The sequence below is a fragment of the Spermophilus citellus genome (assembly GCF_964194105.1).
Source record: "Spermophilus citellus genome assembly, chromosome: 12".
Taxonomy (NCBI): domain Eukaryota; kingdom Metazoa; phylum Chordata; class Mammalia; order Rodentia; family Sciuridae; genus Spermophilus; species Spermophilus citellus.
In genome coordinates, this window is record NC_138198.1 from 74233712 (window position 1) to 74253674 (window position 19963).

Sequence of the window (19963 nt, forward strand, 5' to 3'; positions counted from 1 at the left end):
TTCCTGGAGCAGTTACAGCAAAGTTTTATGCCAAGACACACACATGTCCTCCACATGTCTGCATGCCTGCCAAATCCTTCATAAGGTTTGGAGCACTGTGCAAATACTTCAAAAAACAAACAAAAAAGCACTAAGCCCTCAAAGGTTCTACTTGCCTTACAAGTTTTACATTATCAATTCATCTGATTATCAGTGCCACCGGTTCTCCATGTTTCTTCTAAAGTCAAACTCATCTTCTCCTGCTCCTTTGAACTATAAGGTTTATCTACTGTAACAGGCAATTAGTCTCCTGACTGACACTAACTTCTCCGAAAGGAATATTTTGAAAGGAACACTGAAAACCCATAGAAGCCTAATTCTTCCAGCTTTGAACACACTCAGCCAAAGTCAGTTCACACATCTCACCTTTTCCTATCAAGAGCAGCTCATTAATATGCCAGGTACAGATGCTCTCATGGCTCCCAGAGTCTGTAAAATGGAGATCCTTCACATAACAAGTTACTTACAGAGATACATGGGATTGAGATCCACCCTCCAGTCCCTGCAAATGAGTCAAAGGAGATTTCTTATCCTGAAATCTAATAGGAATACTACAGCTAACCAAGTGGTCCTTTGCTGAAAAATACACTTATTCCAGTTGTCCTGGAATAAAGGATATCATGCAGCAGACTGGTTCTGGAAAAGAAAGGTACAAGAAATCCACTCTTTGTCTTTAGGTGTCTTGTAGTCCAGTGGAGGGGACCATTTCATGAACTGATAGTACTAATTCAGAATGTAAATGCTTTCAGAAAGGTCACATATTGGCACTGTAACAGCCATCAGAGAAAGTAAACCAAACTGCTAGGGCCAAATCTTGAGAAACCTGATAGCAGAAGAGGACACAGAAGGACATGCTGGGTAGAAAGAATAGCTCAAGCGGTGACAGGTACTCATAGAGATCCAGTGTGCATGGAGAGTTACAGATAGGTTAGTGTTGCTGGAGTAAGGAATGAACCTGGGAAGCAGCCATGGCCACTCGGAAGGGGACAGGACTGCTTCCTGCAGTCAGTGAGGCAACTTGGGACATCTCTAAGCTGGAGAATGTCAAGGTGCAATTCATTGTTGATGACATCCAGACTGAAAAAATTATTTGAGGAATGAGGGGTTTGGTACAGGTTAGGAGTAGGCAAAAGAAGTAAAGAGTCCAGTTATGAGGCCATACACCAAAGGACAATTACCAAGCACTTGTAATTAGAAAGGATAGAGGCTATTAAAGAAATGCCTAGGAGGGAAAATGTAGGCAGGTGCAATCAATAAATGGGCCAAGGAACTGAACAGACACTTCTCAGAAGAGATACAATTAGTCAACAAATATATGAAAAAAATGTTCAACATCTCTATCAATTAGAGAAATGCAAATCAAAACTACTCTAAGATTTCACGTTACTTCAGTTAGAATGGCAATTATCAAGAAGACAAGCAACAATAATTGTTGGCAAGGATGTGGGGAAAAACGTACACCCATACCTTCCTGGGGGGACTGTAAATTGGTACAACCATTCTGAAAAGCAGTATGGAGATTCCTTAGCAAACATGGAATGAAACCACCATTTGACCCAGATATACCTCTCCTTGGTTTATACCCAAAGGACTTAAAATAAGCATACTACAGTGACAAAGCCAAATCAATGTTTATAGCAACTCAATTCACAATAACTAAACTATGGAACCAACCTAAATGCCCTTCAACAGATGAAAGGGTAAAGAAAATATGGTATATATACACCACGGAATATTACTCAGCCTTAAAGAAGAATGAAAGTATGACATTTGCAGGTAAATGGATGGAGCTGGAGAATATCATGCTACGCGAAATAAGCCAAACCTAGAAAATCAAATGATGGATGTTTTGTTTGATAAGGGGATGTTGGATGCTGATCCTTAATGGGTGAGGGGTTGCTAAAGAAGAATGGAGAAACTCTGGATGGAGCAAAGGGGAGGGGAGGGAGTGGGGGGATGGGAAGGATTGTGGAATGAGATGGACATTATTACCCTATATAAATGTATGACTGACTGCATGACTGGTGTGACTCTGCACTTTGTACAACCAGAGGAATGAGAATTGCTCTATCTGTGTACAATGTGTTCAAATGCATTCTGCTGTCATGAATTAGAAGAAATTTTTAAAAAGAACCAAGTAGGAGGTAGTTTAAAAAAAAAAAAGATAAGCATTGGCAAAGACGTGAAAAGAAAGGAAACTCTCCTGCACTGTTGGTGGGAATGCAAACTAGTACAGCTGTTATGGAAAACAGTGTGGAGCTTCCTTGAAAATTTTAAAAATACACTACCATATGATCTAGCCATCACACTATGGGTATGTGTCCAAAGGAAAGGAAATAAGTTTTTCAAAGAGGCAGTGGCAAGCCATTCATTGCAGCACTATACCCAACAGCCAAGAAAGGGAACTAACTAAAGTGTCCACTGACTGATGAACAGATAAAGAAAATGCAGTTCAGACCCACCATGGAATATGATTCAACCATAAAAAGAATGGTTGCTCCCTCCTCGTAGGTCTATTCCAGTCTTCAGGGTCAGTCCTACAGGAACCTATGAATGTAAAGCGTGATTGGGCAACGGTACCACATGATCTTGTCTAGATGGCTAGTGTAAAATAATACCAAGAGAAAGATCGTCCTCTTCCGATTTTGACCAGAGCAGACTAGAGGGTATATGATATTTCCACGGTAGCCCTAAGTATGAAACCACATAAACCAGATGTGAATTTACTTGGCCTCAAACAGGGAGCACCTAGAGGGTGTAGAAGTCAATTTTCCTGTCAACTGTTAATGAGACCAGAGACAAGGGTTGGAATTCAGGTTCTTAAATCTCCTTGGAGCAGAAATACAACCTGCTAAAATTTAGTTTTCATACAAATGCCAATGACTAGCCTGCAGCCACCAGCTCAGGAAGAGAAACTAACAGGCCAGGTAATGTAACTATAGAGCATTTAGTGCTGCCAGGGAATAATAGAAATGAGTAAAAAAAAAAAAAAAAAAAAAAAGAGAACCTCACATGTCAAACTGTCTGCCTTCTTCCATAAAAAAAAAATATACTCCCCAGTGTTTGGCTCAGATTTTTTGCCATATTTTTAAAAGAAAATCACTGAACACACCAAAGCAATAAATTGGATCCAAATGACCTGCAGCCTCCAACAGGGAAACTGGCCTTGCATTTTTGTCTCTGTTTGGCTAAAGTCTTGCAACTTCTCAAGGCTGCCTCCCTGACAATCTTATCAAGTGTTTAAAACACAAAGCCAGGCTGGGTGTTCAACAGTGTAGCCTCAAATAGTTGCTGCCTTTTACTGGCACAAGGTGAGGCTCATTACAGTAGAATTAAAAAAAAAAAAATCTTTCCTAGAAAATGTAGTACAGTGGCTGAAGAAGGAAGGAAGGAAGGAAGGAAGGAAGGAAGGAAGGAAGGAAGGAAGGAAGGGAAGAAAGAGGTAGTTTGAGGTTTGAATTAAGGAGAAAGAATAAAAGCCTCTGTAGTACGTCAAGTTTCAATGCCTTTCTAACTGCAGTACTTTCCTATTTTTGCTCACTGGCCCAGATTCCTTTTGCATTGGTTTCTTGGAGCCTGAACCATGAAAACATCTGGATTACATTTCTCGGACTAACAAGCAGTAGAATAAATAGGCTGACACTACATAAAACCGATTAGGGTAGAAAAGGGACTTTGACCTAAATGTGGTTCAGGAATGCATGTGCCTGTAAGAACACTTTGAAGGAAAGATTAGCCTTTGATAAACATTTTTCAGTCAAAGACTAGCTCAAGGAAAAATATCTTTTGCTATAAGGTAAACTTGGTGCACATAAGAGATATCCTATATTTTCTTCCATTGGTTATTGAGGAAAAAGAAAACTAGATCTTATCCATTGTGCTTCTCACAAACTCACCTGTGTCTGCGCGTGTGCGCGTGCGCGCACACACACACACACACACACACACACACACACACACACAGCAGCCAGAATATATGCAAACGTAGCTTTCCAATGGGAGTCTGATTTTGTTCAGGAAATTCATTTTGTTGATTTTATCTCAGGTCTCTAACTCTGCTAGTAACCAGAGAGTTAACCAAAACTAGTAACGGTTTCCACCTTCAGATACAGGATACATTTATTCAGAAGTGAATCTAAGAATCAGTCTTTTGAGAAACGGAGGCAAAAAGTAGATGGAATTTGGAAAGCATAACCCTAAGGAGCCATTAGAAACTCACCTGCCTTCCAGGTGAAGCTATATTTAGCCAACTCTGCTAACAGGGAAGTCAAAACTCCCAATATACTTTAATCCCTGACATCACTGTCAATGGCCTGGCACTGGGCTCAGATCTCCCTTCAAAAGAGAATTGGCCACATGCATCTGCAAAACATTCAGGCAGCTGACTCTCCAGGCTATTGGCCCCTTCTCTGCAGGAAGCCCAGTCCATGGCAGGGCAGGGCACCTAACAGGAGGAACTGCCAGGCCTGCACTGAGGCCTGAGGCTCACCCTGCCCAATCCTGCTTCCTGCCCTCTATAAAGGATAACCTTCAGAAGCACTATCCCTTAGTACAACTCTCTTCCACTGCTAATCCCTCTTAGCATCTGCTCTCTAGAGGATCAAAAAGACATGCTATTTACTCTGTTTCCACTTAAAAAAATCTTGTAACACTTCTTTATAAAAAGTCCTGAGACTTCTGGATACAAAACAGAATTTCCCCAAAAAGGTACCAAAATGAATTAATGAAGACACACCTTTCTGTTTCTATGCATTTCCTTGGAATAATTCTAGCCACAACTAAATTCATTTTTGCCTTCACCTGAGACTTTTTTCTCAGAGGTTCATTATTTAATATCCACAAACCAGGGCTGATCCCAGCACAAGGATGAATACTTCATCATGTGTGCCCATCAGAAGATGCAGTGGGATACTTTACTGGAAATTAATGAGAAAAGCTTTTCTTTTCAATGATTCTTCCCTTTACTCTTTTGTAGAGTTCGCACTTTTATAGAAGTAAGAAGGCAAGGTAAAAGGATGCACATGGCTTGAGGGGTGTTGTGCGTGGACACTGACATTACCATAAGTGGAACTGCAGTGGTTATGACCATGGCTACAAATTCTCATAAGAAATTCAACTAAAAGGAAAACCAGTGAATGTCTCTAAGCTTACAGTAACTGGAAATGTAAAGAAGGGCCGGCTCCCATGCTGTTGGCTTAGTGACTTTCATGACAAAAAGGAACCCAGCAAGCTGACGTGGCTAACTCAGAACAGGGATAGGCATTTTGACTTTTCAAACTGAAAATAGGCAGTGGTTTTTGATGTATTGTTTTGTTGTTACAGTTTATTATTATTAATGTTGTTTAATTTAAAAGGATCATGAAACAAACACATAATCATAGGTACCAAGGAATATTAGGAAGAGCCAAATGATCGTATCAAGTAAATAACGACATCAACAAAGACTAAATTCCCAAAGCTCCTTTGGGCTGGATCTAACTAGCTTTGATTTCTAACAAGGAACAGAAAATGTCGGGTACCTTGACTTTGGCAGTACATCCTGAAAGTCGAAAAATTCCTTCAGATTCCAGACCTGATTCCTCGACTTTCTCAAAAAACTAGAAAGCAATGATATATTACAAAAATAAGCACCTCTATAGGATTATAAACATCTGAAATAGTGATGATAGCAACAATCAACATATTGAGCACGTACATGCAACTGGTACTTGACTACTGTGTTAACTATTCTTGACCACTCTAAAAGGTCAAAATAATCCTCCAATTAGCAAATGAGCAAATGGTGATTTTGAGTCCTTACATAACTTTCCCAAGATCAAGCTCCAAGAGATGGCACTGGTTCTCCCAAGCTTTGTTTCTTAACCAGTATAATATGTTGTCACTTAACCATTTTAAGATTGAACTTCTACTATATCTCCTTCTGAAGACTGATCAGTAAGAAAAGATTCTAAATCTTTGTAACCACCCTGGCTAAGACCCTATGGGACTTGCAGATATCTGACCAAGAAGTTAGGGATTTCAAAGGTTAATCACTCTCATAAGTTCTCTCAGTGGTGATGGTTGCTTTAAAAAAAAAAAAGTTATAGGATCACTACTTACTGTGTATTGCAGCTCAGATACTAATTTCATCATTTTACATATATTACTTCATTTAATTCTGGCAATAATTATATAAGGTAGACACTATTATTTTCTTCATTTTACTACTGAGAAAACTGAGGTACAGAAAAGTGAAACTTCACATAGTGAAACGAGAATCCAGTTTCTTTATCTCCTTTAAAGAAAGGATGGCACTTGGAACTAAAGTAGTTCTTTTAAGTACAAAGAGAAACAGATATTCAGGAGAAAAAACCTGAGGAAGAAATGACTCTCCTATAGAAGTGAAAGAAGGCAACCTCAAATTGTTTTAAATGAGAAATGTTTAACATTAACAGTAATAACATTTATTGAGTGACTAATATGATAAAATCCAGACTGCCTTTAACTAGCACTTCTTGAGCGCCTTTTGTTTGCTACCATTTGCTAAATTCTGTGCTAGGTTTTTGTGCTTACATAACAACATAAATTTATGTGTTGAATCTTCTGTCTCAGATTACCATGAATTTTTTCTTTGAACTCTTTACTTTACATAGAGGAAAAAGGGCATCATATGGTTTTCATTCAAAGCAGGGAAGAAAATCCTAAGAGTCACCATGAACTTTGGGCCTGAATCCACGCTGTGTTCCTTTTCCACATTGCTCTTGCTGGCTGTGTGATCGTGGGTAAGTTATTTCACCTTCCTATGCCTCAGTGGCCTCAACTGCAAAAAGGAGATTAACAACACTGATCTCCTTGGGCTGCTCTGGGCTGACTTAAAGGACATTATGTGGATAACACTGGTGCATCCCTGCTGGGGAGAGGTGCTCACAGGTGGGCCCTATGCACAGAGGTGTCACCAGTATACTCTGGCTACCTGACTGCCATCCTTCCTATTCCCAATCTCAAATCAGTCCCCAGATTTAAGAAAGAAGCTCAATTTGTGGCATTGGTAGCAAAATATAGGAAGACAGAAGAGGATGAAGAATTGTTAGTGTGAGTAAAGTAACTATGATTCTTCAGTTTTTTTATATATATATATATAATTCAAAAACATTTTAAAATTCAACAAGGTTTGTGTTGAGGGCTTGGAATTTTAATTGTGCCACTGGATGTCACTGTTGAATAAATGCATACTTAGGTAAACCAGTGTGAATTGCTGCCTGTGAGACAAGAACATAACTTAAAAGTAAATCAGCTATTTAGCAAGGGTAGTTACAGAGATACTTGCATAATAATTTAGAGATCACTTAAAAATCTTCTTCTACCGAAATTCTTCTCTTTGTCTAAAAGTATCCTATCTGCCCAATCATACCTGGAAAATCACTAGAACAAGATGATTTTTAAAGTCTATTAAACTTTGTTTAAAAATTTATAAAATGATCACACACACAGTAATTCATAAAAATCTAGTCTATGATATATCTTAGCAAATATTCCATAAATATACTACAAATAGTAATTAATGGCCAGTTTTATCTGACATAATGAATATACACACACATACATATGGACAATTTACATTTGAAAAAATATTGGAAAAAAACAAAACTGTGTCCATCCTCTGATGTTCTGTGGTCAGACAGTGTCTAACAGGCAAGGCTGCTAGTGGTGGATGTGGTTTGTTCCCCAAGGGTTCAGTACTAGAAGCGTGGTGCTTAGTGTGGTGGTCTTGAGGTGGAGGAACCTGTAAGAGGCGGAGCCTAGTGGGAGGTCACGACTGCCCCTCCCTCTCCCTGGCTTCTGCTCTGACAATGTGAGCTCTCCCTGTCACACACGCTGCTACCAGTGTGTTACCACCCTCCACCAGGTCAGGCAGCTACGGGGAACTTCCCTAGAGCTGGTCTTTCAGCCTCCAAAACAGTGAACTAAATAAATTTCTTTTCTTATAAGTACCCAGCTTCAGATATTTTGTTACAGTAATGGAAAGCAAATAACAGGAAGACCAACTGTTCTCAATGCTTATAGGCCATTATGAGGCTACCTGGAACAAGGTCAAAAATTGCCAAAGGTCTCATTCCTAATAGGGTTCAGTGTCTTTCAACCTAAAGGAAAATTCATTAGTGGGTTTACAAAGTCCTCAACCACAAGCACAAGGCTCTATTCCCTCCTCATTCATTCACTTGCGTTCTACTCACTTTTTGTAATACAAGGGGAACTTTCACTTCAGGGTCTTTCTTTCTGTCATTGTCCAGGAGGACTGTAAGTGGAACTCCAAAAATCCCATTGTCTTCAATGTCACACAGTCATGAGAGAAAGAAAAAATTAAAAAAATAAAATCAGAAAAGCACTGTCTTATTCTAGCATGTCAGTATTAAAAACCAAAGCCATCCGTCCCCTTAGTTACCTCGTCCTTTTACTTTCTCTGTTTTGTTTCTTTTCAGTTGAATTCCAAATGCATCAAAAAAGGCAGTCAATTCAATCAGAGAGAGATGGCGAATTTTCTTCATGTCCTCAGCAGACAGGTCTCCTGCTTCGGTTAAGCCAAGCCTGGTTTTCTGAACAGTGAGTTTCTGAAATAACACAGTGAAGATATTTATTTTTAATGGCAAAGGAAAATTATACTTTCACTCAGATACCACCCAGACACTCTAAACCTATAGAAGAAAACATGCAAAAAGCTCTGAAGAGCATACTGCATCATAAAAATATTATGAGTATGTTTTGAGAACATTTGCAGATCACTGTTATGCTAACTAGAAGCAAAACAGCAGTCTGAAGTCCATGATAACAGTGCTATCGTAACTGTGGAAATGGCTTTTTAAAGGCAACATGCTGTATTGTCAAGCAACACACATGTCAAACATCATATGGAATGTACCCACTGTGGGTCCTTAATCTGGATTACATGTACCAAACACAAGCAAAGAAAACAACTAAGTGTAGCAAAGGAGAGATCTGGATTTTTTTTTTTTTTTTGACAATAAATCTCCTTGATTCAGGATTTGTGTATGCTATACTGCATACTTAAAAAAAAAAATTAATAGTCTCCTAATCAAGTTTTGCTTAAAAACCATATTTAGATGATTCCAAATTCTTAAAAAAGAAAAAATTCACAGAAAATACAACTAATCTTACTATATCTTACTTTTGAAGACAATGATACTGTTATGTTATTCGTTTCCACACTAAGAAAGGAAATGCACTAAATTAATAACCACAAATCTTAATAATCTAGAAATGTTGTGAAGACTCTAAGGAGCAAGCAAAACATCATTCATACATAACATCCTCAGGTATGCTTTGCTCTCAGAAAATCTGGTATTGAAATGTATGCTGAAGTAGAAAAATCCTACAGTTATTTAAATTATAAAGCCTCAAGAACACAGTTTCAGGTTCCCTATATTGGAGCTTTTGGGGGTTATTAAACTATATACCCATTCATTCATTCATCAACAATTTTTTCACTCAAACCCCAAGTGTATGTATGCATGTATTTATATTGTGGTGCTGAGGGTTGAACCCAGGGCCTCACACATGCTAGGCAAGTGCCACACACTGTGCTATATCCCCACCCAGAACTTCAAGCATTTAAAATTAAAACCATATGTAGGATGTGCTTTCGGGCATATCTTGGGCTTTTAGCAGTTGGTTATTTCATCTTCTTCTTGAAACCAAGGAAGGTCTGGTAGGCCAGTGGAGCATGACTGTAATTGCATTGGCTTAGGAGGCTGAAATAGGAGGATCACAAGTTCAAAACCAGCCTCAGCAATTTAGCAATACCCTGTCTCCAAATAAAATACATTAAAAAAAAAAAAAGGCTGGGGATGTGGCTCAGTGGTTAAGTGCCCCTGGATTCAATTCCTGGTACAACAAAACAAAACAAAAAAAATAGTAATACATAATAACAACAATATAAATAAGAACTGCACTCATTTATTGAGCAACTACTGTGTACTAAACCCTATGTCAAGTTCTTCCTAGGGGTCTGACCTATACCTTGAATGAGCCAGACCTCAGAAAGAGACAACTTTGATGAGAAGACCTAGGACTAGTGTTCTCTCTTGGACACCCTTCTCTAAATAACAAAAAGGAAGGACTGTCCTTGAAATCGGACTACTACATAGGCTTCCTTTTCTGCTGCATTCTGCCCTCCCATATGAAGATTGCTTAGGGACCAGAAAGGGTTTTGGAATTTGACATATTTTAGGCTTTAATTCTGTTCCTACAGGGCTTTGGGCATGTTACTTAGCCTCCCTGGGCCTCAGTGTTCTCATCTGTAAAATAGGAGTAATCAATAGGGTCCACTTTACAACTAGAACACGTGTTGCAGTGTCAAGCCTGTGGAGCTTGCTCAGGGAGTCTTAAAGTGCTTCCCGTTCCTCCTCTTCTCTCCCTCATGGGCCAGTTGTCTGGGTATGGTCCAGGCTGACTGGTCCAAAAAAATCTATTTCCAGATGACATTCCTTTAGTCCTGAAACTACCCAAGTCCTGCTCATCATGCCTCTCTCCCTGATAAAAAGAGAATATTCAGGACGCCACATCATGAACTCTTCATACAGGCATTATTTATTGAACAGTGAATACATCAATGTAATACAGCTCTGTGGTAGGTTTCCAGGACAGACCACTCTGTGTGTGTGTGTGTGTGTGTGTGTTATTAGTTCTGTCTGTCATGTAGTAATATAAATTCCTGAATTGGATTTGGTAAGCTTCAGTGTCTGTCCTATGAGCTCTACTTCTTATTGTTGTGAATATAACTTTCTGCTGTACCCACACCCCCCTTTTTTTGCAGTTATAGATGGACAGCATGACTTTATTTTATTTGCTTATTTTTAAGTGGTGCTAAGGATTGAACCCAGTACCTCCACACATACTAGACAAATGCTTTGCAACAGAGCTACAGCCCCAGCCCTGTGCCCCCTTGTGATATATAATTTATAGCAATAAAAATACATATAGTTAGGATATGCACTTATATGTGAATTAAGAATATGAAGTGCGAGAAAACTCACAAACCAGGTGAAAAATCCACTTCATCTGTGCTATAGTATGGATTTTGAATCTACCCCCAAAGTCCCATGAATTAAAGGTCCCCAGCCTGTGGTGCTATTGATGTGCGGTAGAAACTGTAGGAGGTGGAGCCTAGTGGAAGAAAAGTAGGTCATTGCGGGGAGGGTGTCCTTGAAAGAGACATTGAAAGAGACAAGAGCCCTGGCCCTTGCTCTTTTGCTCTTTGCTTCTTGAACACCATGGAGTGAGCAGCTCACTTTACCGTGTGCTTCTGCCATGATGGTCTGCCTACCCACAGGCCCCAAAGTAATGGGCCTTCTAACCACAAACTGAAACCTCCAAAACTGTGAGCCAAAATAAATCTTTCCTCTTATTAAGTTGATCAGACATTAATCACAGTCATGGAAAGCTGACTAACACAACCTGTCAAGCAGTATTCAAGTGTATGTATTCACAACTTTTTTCAACCCAGGACTGCTAGGTACAGCCAGGCGAACTACATAGTAAATAGTCCCCAAAGGTGGTATGAAATGCTGAAGCCCAGTCTTCCCAGTCTCCTTGAGCATATTCAGACATTAAAAAGAAAATAATCCTTGTTTGGGCTCATGGAACAGAAACAGGAAGTTACTAGAATAACCATGAAAGGTTTGACTTACAGTTAAAGCATAGTCTTCTTTCTTAATCTCTGACTTCTTAGATCTATTTCTTTTTGGAGCCTCTGTAACCATTTCTGAATAAGATACTTCAAAGGACACCTCTTCAGTCTCTGCTGGAATGTCCTTTTCCAGATAATCATCTAGAGAAACAAAAGATACAGAATATTTAATATGCCACTTAATCAAGCAATACCATGTACTGGAAAATAAGCACAAAATATTCACAAAACTGCCCACAGCACATCAGGGAAAAGCACTGGGTTCCCCCAGAGGAGTTCAGTTAAGTAATGCTGTGGTGTCATCAGCTTCCACAGGAACAGATTTCTATTGTTATCCAAATGAACTTTCAATATAATCTTATTTTTCAAATTTTAGACTTTTATGTCTCATGAAAGTTTTTTAGGATTAGCCCCAAGCAGGGTATTTCTATATGTTCCTGTGATATTGAAATTAAGCCCATCCAGATCCACTGTCACTTACTGGAGAGTTAGAAGCTTAAAGCAGAGGAAGAAAGAAGAGATTCTGGAATTCTTCTCTCCTTTTACTTCTTCCTCTTCTTATTTTTTTTTTAAACTGTGAAATATTTGCCTCTTAAGACATGTTCAAATTGAATTTGGACTTCACTGAAAGGTGTGTTCAGATGAACTAATCTGAATTTCTTTATTTGATGCTGGTTACCTGACTTTGTATGATACACATTAAGAAGTCTGCTGAGTAATATATATAATGCCCTACAGAATTGCTTTTCTCCAGCTAGTCTGAAAATTAGGACAGAAGATTCCTTGACCCAAAACATAGGAATTCATAAATTATGTGAGCAATCCCATCCTCTGATTATTGATTGATTTTGGCTTGTCATCTTGTTTCACTACCTGGCAAAACTGTTTATGTGCAAAGTAATGATTTATTTGATTACAAAAAGAACTCAATTCTCTTTTGCCCTCTTCTATAGATGCTGACAATTTGACAAACTGGAACAAAAAGGAACAAAAGGCAGAATTAATGGAAGACCTGATTAATTTTACATTAAAATTTTACATTAAAATTTGGAAACCCAGTAAATGGATGTGCCATGAATTTCAAAAATGGCAAAGTTGTGAGTTTTCATTTGTCATATGGAGGCTTGCCCTCAAAATAGAGGTAGAAAAAATATTAAATAATACTCTAACGTCTTAAGGATAAATGGACAAAGTCTTTGGAGAGTAGCAATTAAACTGGCCAATTCTCCAAAACCAGAGGACCACTGCATACTGATGTTTCTTTTAGAGGCATAATTTGAGCTAGGTTACCATATGGCATTAAATACAAATAAATAATAACAAATAAATAATTTCTGGAAAATACCTTCTCCTTGATTTGTTTTGTGACAGCTTTATTGAAATACTATTCATGTGCCATGAAATACATCACTTAAAGTGGACAAATCAATGGTTTTTAGCACATTAGTGTTGGACAACCATCATCGAGTCAGTTTTGGAACATTTCATCAACTCTATTTCTTTGAATTGTGATAGGAATGCAAAAGTACAGGCTGTTTTTACAAGATGACTGCACATACTTCTGGAAAACTTTGAGCAATCACAAAAGTACATGGTCCTCAAGAGCCTGTTTCCATCTATCAGGTGGATTTGAGATTCCATTCTGAGCCCATGTAGGGAGCCCACCTCTCAGAAAGAAAAGACCCAGATAAAAGCTACCGCTGTAATCCTGTATGTTGCTAGCTGCTAAAAAAAAAACATGTTCCTGAGCAGTAATTAGGGAGTCTTGGAAGTGGCCTGCTTCCTGGTTTTCCTGCAACTGCTGGGCAGAGGCCTCAAGTCAAAGACACTGCTTAAGTGAGGAGTTTCTAAATTGGTGATAATTGGCTGGTGATAGAGGAGGAAGAAACTCTGCTTCCAGCATGGCTATTAGTTTTGTCTTCTGTGACAGAATCAAGTGTTGGAAGGTGAAAGGAAAGAAAGAATACTGGAAGCAATAGAATAATAATGGGGAGAAAAACATACTTTTTTGCTTTTAGAAATTCACTACTGGGAGGAAGAGGGATGGGGAAAGTTGGTCCATGGGTACTAAGTTACAGTCAGGAGCAGGGAGTTCTGGTGTGCTATCATATGGTAAGGTTTCTAGAAAAGATGATAATGTATTGTAAATTCCAAAAAAATTTAAGAAAGGAGTTTGAAAGTTTTTACCACAAAGAAATGATGTTTGGGTGACAGTCTATTTAACCTGATGGAACCATTACCCCATGTATGCATATATTGAAACATCACATGATAACCCACTAATAGATATACTGTTTTATGTATTTATATATTGGTATAAAAATAAATGTATTAAAAGAAACAGTTAAAAAAGAAAACTCACTACTGTGTCAAGTTCCCAAACACAAGTGAGAAGACATAGCTTAAGTTCAATAGGTGATCATGTCACTCACCACTCAGTGCACTCTGAGCTGACTGCCCCACATCTGCAGACCCATTGGAATGAACTGGTACATCTGGAATAGCCTCCAGTATGGACTGCTAAGCAAGGGAAAATGAGCACAGAACATTATACCACAAATATAGGCTACCCATCATTTCACTCTGACTCACGTAAGAGTTCTTTTCACACACACAAAGTTTTTGATTTCATAGCTGGTCTGCATTAATTATCACTGTCACTGCATTCAGTTTAGATGTGTTCCATTTGGGTTTCTCAAAATGGAACAGTGTCAAGGTCAATATAAGCCTGCTTTCTTAGCTCTTCAATATTTGCTATTTAACCTTTGCTAAGATATACAAATTATAAAACTTGATGTCATGGAAATTATTTGATTTGCTAATCTTGATGCATTTGTCTTTATTAATTATATTACAAATATTAACAGGTTAATTCTCTCACTGCAAAACACACAGACAATAACAAAAATTAAGTATCTTTTCTAATTTTGTTTCTCTTCTTAATCAACTTAGTACTTTCTTCACTGAAATCCTGTCAAAGCATTGGACTTGGCTGCAATGTCATCAGAAGTTGAGTATCTCTTTGTTCAGGTCTAGTTGGATATGTGAAAAATTTACACAGAAATTCTAACAAATTCTATAAATTTTCATGTGAGAGTTATCTGTGAATATGTGTGACAATGAAAATCTCCTATTTGGTCAAGAATTTTTTGTATGATATTCACACATAAAATTTGTCCCCTAGAGCTTGATGTTGTTTATTTTATTCTCATATTTATTTTGCAATAACTGAACATCTGTTTCATAAAAGATCCTTTATCATGTTTTCTACAGATCACACAAGGGAGTCTCAAATTCTGAGCCTGATATTCTCTTTCATTTCAAAGGAGCTAATATACTTTAATTGTATAAATAGATTGCCAATTATTAAAACACAGGTGCCCAAATACTGTAATGAGCGGGAATAAAGACAAAAAAGTCCAAGGGCTATATAAGAGCTGTGTAGTTCACTGTTAGATTTGTAGTGGCTCTAAAATCCACAGCATAGAATGAAGCTTATTTACTGTTATAGTTTAGATTTGGAATCTCCCCCTAAAGTCCCAAGTATTAAAGGCTTGGTCCCCAACTTAGAGCAATTAGGGGTAGTGGAACCTTTAAGAAGTGAAGCCAAAATAGAGGGCCATAGGTCAATGGGGGTATGCCCATGAAGGGGATATTAGGACCTTGATCCCTCCTCTTCCTCTCTTCTCTGCTTCCAGCTGCCATGAGGGAAGTGCCTTGCTCTTCCGTGCACTCTAGCCAGGACGTGCTGCCTTGCCACAGGCCCCAAAGCACTGGGACTGACAGACTGTGGACTAAAACCTCTAAAATTGTAAGCTAAATAGACCTTTCCTCCTTCTAAGTTGATAATCTCAGGATTTTGTTGTCATAATAGAAAGCTGACGAATGTATCCACATATGAAAATCCTTGAAAAGATGGGGACAACTTTTCAGTGATTTCCTGAAGTTTTCCAATAAAGAAATGCTTTGTCAGCCTTAAAATGACTCCCTGGTGGGAGGGAAGACTCTTTGGAAAATTGAGAAACGTTTAATTTATTGATGCATTTGAGAATTCATTGAGAATTTAAAGCTAAAGGCTTAGGATGCTTAAACTCACTGAATTGTTAGTTTCTTAATCTGTGGAGAAGAGTCCATCTACTCAGTGTAATCGGCCTCTAGCCAGCCTATTGTACTGATGAGTGTCTCTTCTTTGTAATATAAATTACTGTGGGGCAGAAGTTTGAGTCATAATGCCTCCTCTTGGACCACTTACAATGAGGAGGACAGAATAACACATAGGGAACACTATTAGAAGACACCCAATCACTGTTAAGAACTTATTTCTATAAAGTATAAGTATTATTGGAAAATGATTCAGAGGGAAGAGGAGTTGCCCAGAAGGTTTTTGTGGATGAAGTGGTTGAACCTGAGCTTGAACCAAGGGACAAAGAAAAGGACTTACAGAGGCAGAGGACAGGTGAAAACATTCAGGCCAAAAACAGAAGAAGAAATTTCAGACATGGACAAAGCTGAAGTGTTTCAGCACAAGGATCATGGAGAGCAGGGTACTCCAGGAGTTGAGTCATAGTATTAGATAAATATAAGAGAGAAATTAATCAAGAGGGTCAGATCCAATTATGGAAGGGGCTAAAAGCCAAGTAGAAACCCTGGGACTGAGAATCATAAGAGTTAAAAATAAAACAGAAAAAACAAAGGAGCTCTCTGCTATTTATTTATTTATTCATTCATTCATTTTTGCACTGGGGATTGAACTTAGGGGCACTTAGCCACCGTGCCACATCCTTACCCCTTTTTCATATTTTATTTAGAGACAGGGTCTTGCTAAGTTGCTTAGGGCCTTGCTAAGCTGCTGAGGCTGACTTTGAACTTACAATCCTCCTGCCTCGGTTTTCTCAGCTGCTGGGATTATAAGTGTGCACCACCACAACCAGCAGCCCTCTCCTTTTAAAATCACTCAGTGAAAATGGAGAAGGAAGATCAGCCTGCCCACAAAGGGTCCTTGAGTTTTGAAATAGTCAAGTAGAGAGGCTAGATGCTTAGCATTTATATGGTTATCCCTCAAGATTCACGGGGGACTGGTTCCAGGAGCCCCTATGGATATAAAAATATCATGGAAACTCAAGTCCCTTCTATAAAATAACCTACATACCTCTTTCTGTATACTTAAAATCATCTCTAGATTGCTTGTATATTTGTACTAGTACAGTATAGGTGCTATGAAAACAGATGCTATGCTGTATGTCTTAGGGAACAATGAAAATGGGAAAACGTTTGGACATGTTCAAAATAAATGCAACTTAAAAAATATATCTGATCTGCAGTTGGTGGAATCTGCTGTTACATCTATTTATTTTAATAGATGATGGATGATCATTTGATATAATGCACACTCCATTCCAGTTAAACAATTGCAAGTTCTAAAACCAAGTATTTTACTTGGTGATGAGACATTAGAAGAAAAGTTCTAATTTTTTTTTTAAGGGGTAGGCATGGCCTTTGGTGAGTTCATCTGGAAGAAAAAAATTTCTAAAGAAAAAGAAATCTTGGATGTAGATTTTTATGAGTGTGAACAGATTTTTAAAACAAACCATAGAAATAGACCGTTAAAAAAGTGAGGATTTTACTTATCTTAATAAAGGTGGCATTTCAAATATGTAAAGAAAATTACAGATTGAGGGGAAAAAAAGGTACTAGTCAAGTTGAGGCATAGTTTTGGGAAAGATAAAGTCAGATTACATACTTTATGCCTTTTCATAACATAAATCCAAATAGGGCAATTCTTGGGGCCTCCTGAAGTCTTGAAGAGACAGTAAGGTGTCCTTCAGAATTCATCCTGGCAGGATAGACCCCCAACCCTTAATCCTACTTCACTCAATTACTAAAAATCCAACCGTCTCAAGAGACCTGGGAGTCAAACTGGGGTGCCTGTAGTTCTTTTATAAGCAAGAACCATGTGGCTCACAAAAGTAGTTACCTCATGGTAAGAAGGCCTAGGATCCTTTCAGGATAAGTACAGTGGGGGTGAAGTCAGTATCTGAGGGCTACTCTAGCAACCAACCATTTTGTATAGCATTTATAAATAAAGATATCCTCAATAACAAAGAATCCAAAGTAAGTCAAGAGATTGATGCCAATGAGATTGTTTTAGGCCCAGTAGTGCTCTATTTATGTCATTACTGGTATCAAATTTGTTTTCTGAAAAACAAAAATGAAATCTGAGTGTTTAATTTGCTGTGGACAGCTCTACCTGTAAGTGCCATGCAAGATCATTTTCTTTCTTTCACATCCTCAAACTTCCAAGCACCCTATTTTAGACAATAGGTTCTCTTTCTTTTTTCCTTTTTAAATTTTCTGTTTGTCTTTTTTTTGTGTGTGTGTGTGTCTTTTTTGAAAAGCGTTTTCTTTTCTCTTTTTTTGCTTAAATTTTTTTGTTTTGCTTTGTAGACAATATGTTCTCAATAATGACTGTCAAATGAATGAATCAATCAATCATATGGAAAGTTGAAAAAATGAAGCACCAGTTTTATTAGTAATAAAATTATGATCATATCTCCCATAGAAACTTAAAACACAAGGATTATCTGGCCTCTTCTTCAGCACCCAATTATGCAATCACCCTACTCCAAGTTCTGCTCAGTACATACATGGAACCACCCACCTGCAGACCTTTGTTGCTGGCTTGAACAAGACACTGAGCTTATTAAAGTCAGCTAGAGATGCAGACAGGGGTAGGACTATGTCAGGAGCTTTCAAATTAGCTGCAGGGTGCTGGATAAACACTGTAGCCTTTAAGCAAGTCTTGCATTTTATATTGGTGACTTGCAGCTATGGGAAGGATGGGCTGGAAGGGTACAAAGCTAAGGACTGGGAGATGCCTTATGTGGCTACTTCAGCAATGCAGAAAGTAGTTTCCACACTAAAGAAGTAGTTATAAGAAAGGCAGGGGATAGAAATATTCTACAGCCATTCACATGATAAAATCCACAGGTCTCAGAGATGGGCAGGAAAAAGTGAGAAGGCAAAGTTACAGTTGATGCAAAGGGATAATTCGTGGGCATATGGGTGCTACCAGCCAAGGTGGAAGATAAAGGATCCTGGGAAAGGGCTAGATAAGGAAGCCTCAGTCACAGGGATACAATATAATTGTGTTAGATCTACTACCGGGAACTCCTTCTGATAGTTACCAGAGTTTGTGAATGATTTACTTTGTTTTCATTAATAAGTAGGGTGAATTTGAGATCATATCTAAAATGGAGACATTCTAGTTTATTTTCATTCCAATGCAAGGTCTCGCATGAGAAAAGAAAATACAGACTTTCATCTAGTAGGTCAGAAATTGTGGGTATCCTTCAGCCTATCTGTGCCATAGCTTACAGAGTTACTGATAAGTTATTCATGGTAAAAACAATTCACATTATTTTATTCTTCTTATATAATCGGTACACAACAAAACAACTCCCTAATAAACATTAAAAACTCAACAGAAATCAAACTTAATATGAATTTAACAGTATTAGTTACCTTAAAAATGGGGATATCTTGGGAGTGTGTCATGTAAGTGAATGTCAGCTATCTTGTTTTCAAAATGGGCAATGATTGACAAATTATTGCCCAAAGGAACATTTGAGGGTGTCACCTCAATCTGACTGTCATTGACTAGCTGCTACCACTGAAGAGGCCTTTCTAATGGGGTCTTTCACTGTCTTTTGATGAGTCTATCACATCTACCCTGTCAGAGCACAAGCTGTGAGACACTGAGCAGAAGTTCTTGGTAGAGGGAACTGGAAGGGGAGTGACAAGAATTTCTGACAAATAAAAGTACACATTCTGTTACTTAAGGTCAAGTAAGATCAGGAGCCCTCAGTCACGGGGATAAAGAGCAAGAGTCTGCATGAGTGAGCCCTGAAAACTAAGGCTGGAAATACATGCAAAATCCGAGAGTCTTCAAAATCAGGAGGAAGGTTTTAAATTTATCCTGTGGATAAAGAGACTTCTAGGTTAAGGTGGCAAAGGTAAGCCAGATCGCTGAGCCTCTGGTGTTTTTTTATGTAAACTCAGTCAGGAGGACCAAAATTAACAAGTTCCTCTAGGCTTGCAAAGAACACCCTTTGGTTTCTGGACACAGTGGTATTAGTTTTTGCAGTCACCTTTCATTTCATCATTCCTAAGTTTTGAGTCACGTTCCTGATTGTTACAAGTTTGGGTGGGGGGGTCTGCCAGCAGCTGTGGCTTCTTTGAAAT

At 38.4% G+C, this 19963-nt stretch overlaps 1 protein-coding gene across 2 annotated transcripts in view; it reads right to left on the reverse strand.

Moving 5' to 3' along the window:
• The window catches only part of ARHGAP28 (Rho GTPase activating protein 28), a 180902-nt gene that overhangs the window by 28319 nt on the left and 132620 nt on the right, over positions 1-19963 (reverse strand). For both annotated transcript variants that reach the window (XM_081262711.1, XM_081262710.1), the window contains exons 6-10: positions 14155-14242; positions 11724-11863; positions 8462-8627; positions 8253-8344; positions 5559-5636 (exon numbers count right to left, since the gene is read on the reverse strand). In XM_081262711.1, the coding sequence (XP_081118837.1) occupies positions 5559-5636; positions 8253-8344; positions 8462-8627; positions 11724-11863; positions 14155-14242 (564 nt within the window). The remainder of the gene's footprint in view (positions 1-5558; positions 5637-8252; positions 8345-8461; positions 8628-11723; positions 11864-14154; positions 14243-19963) is intronic.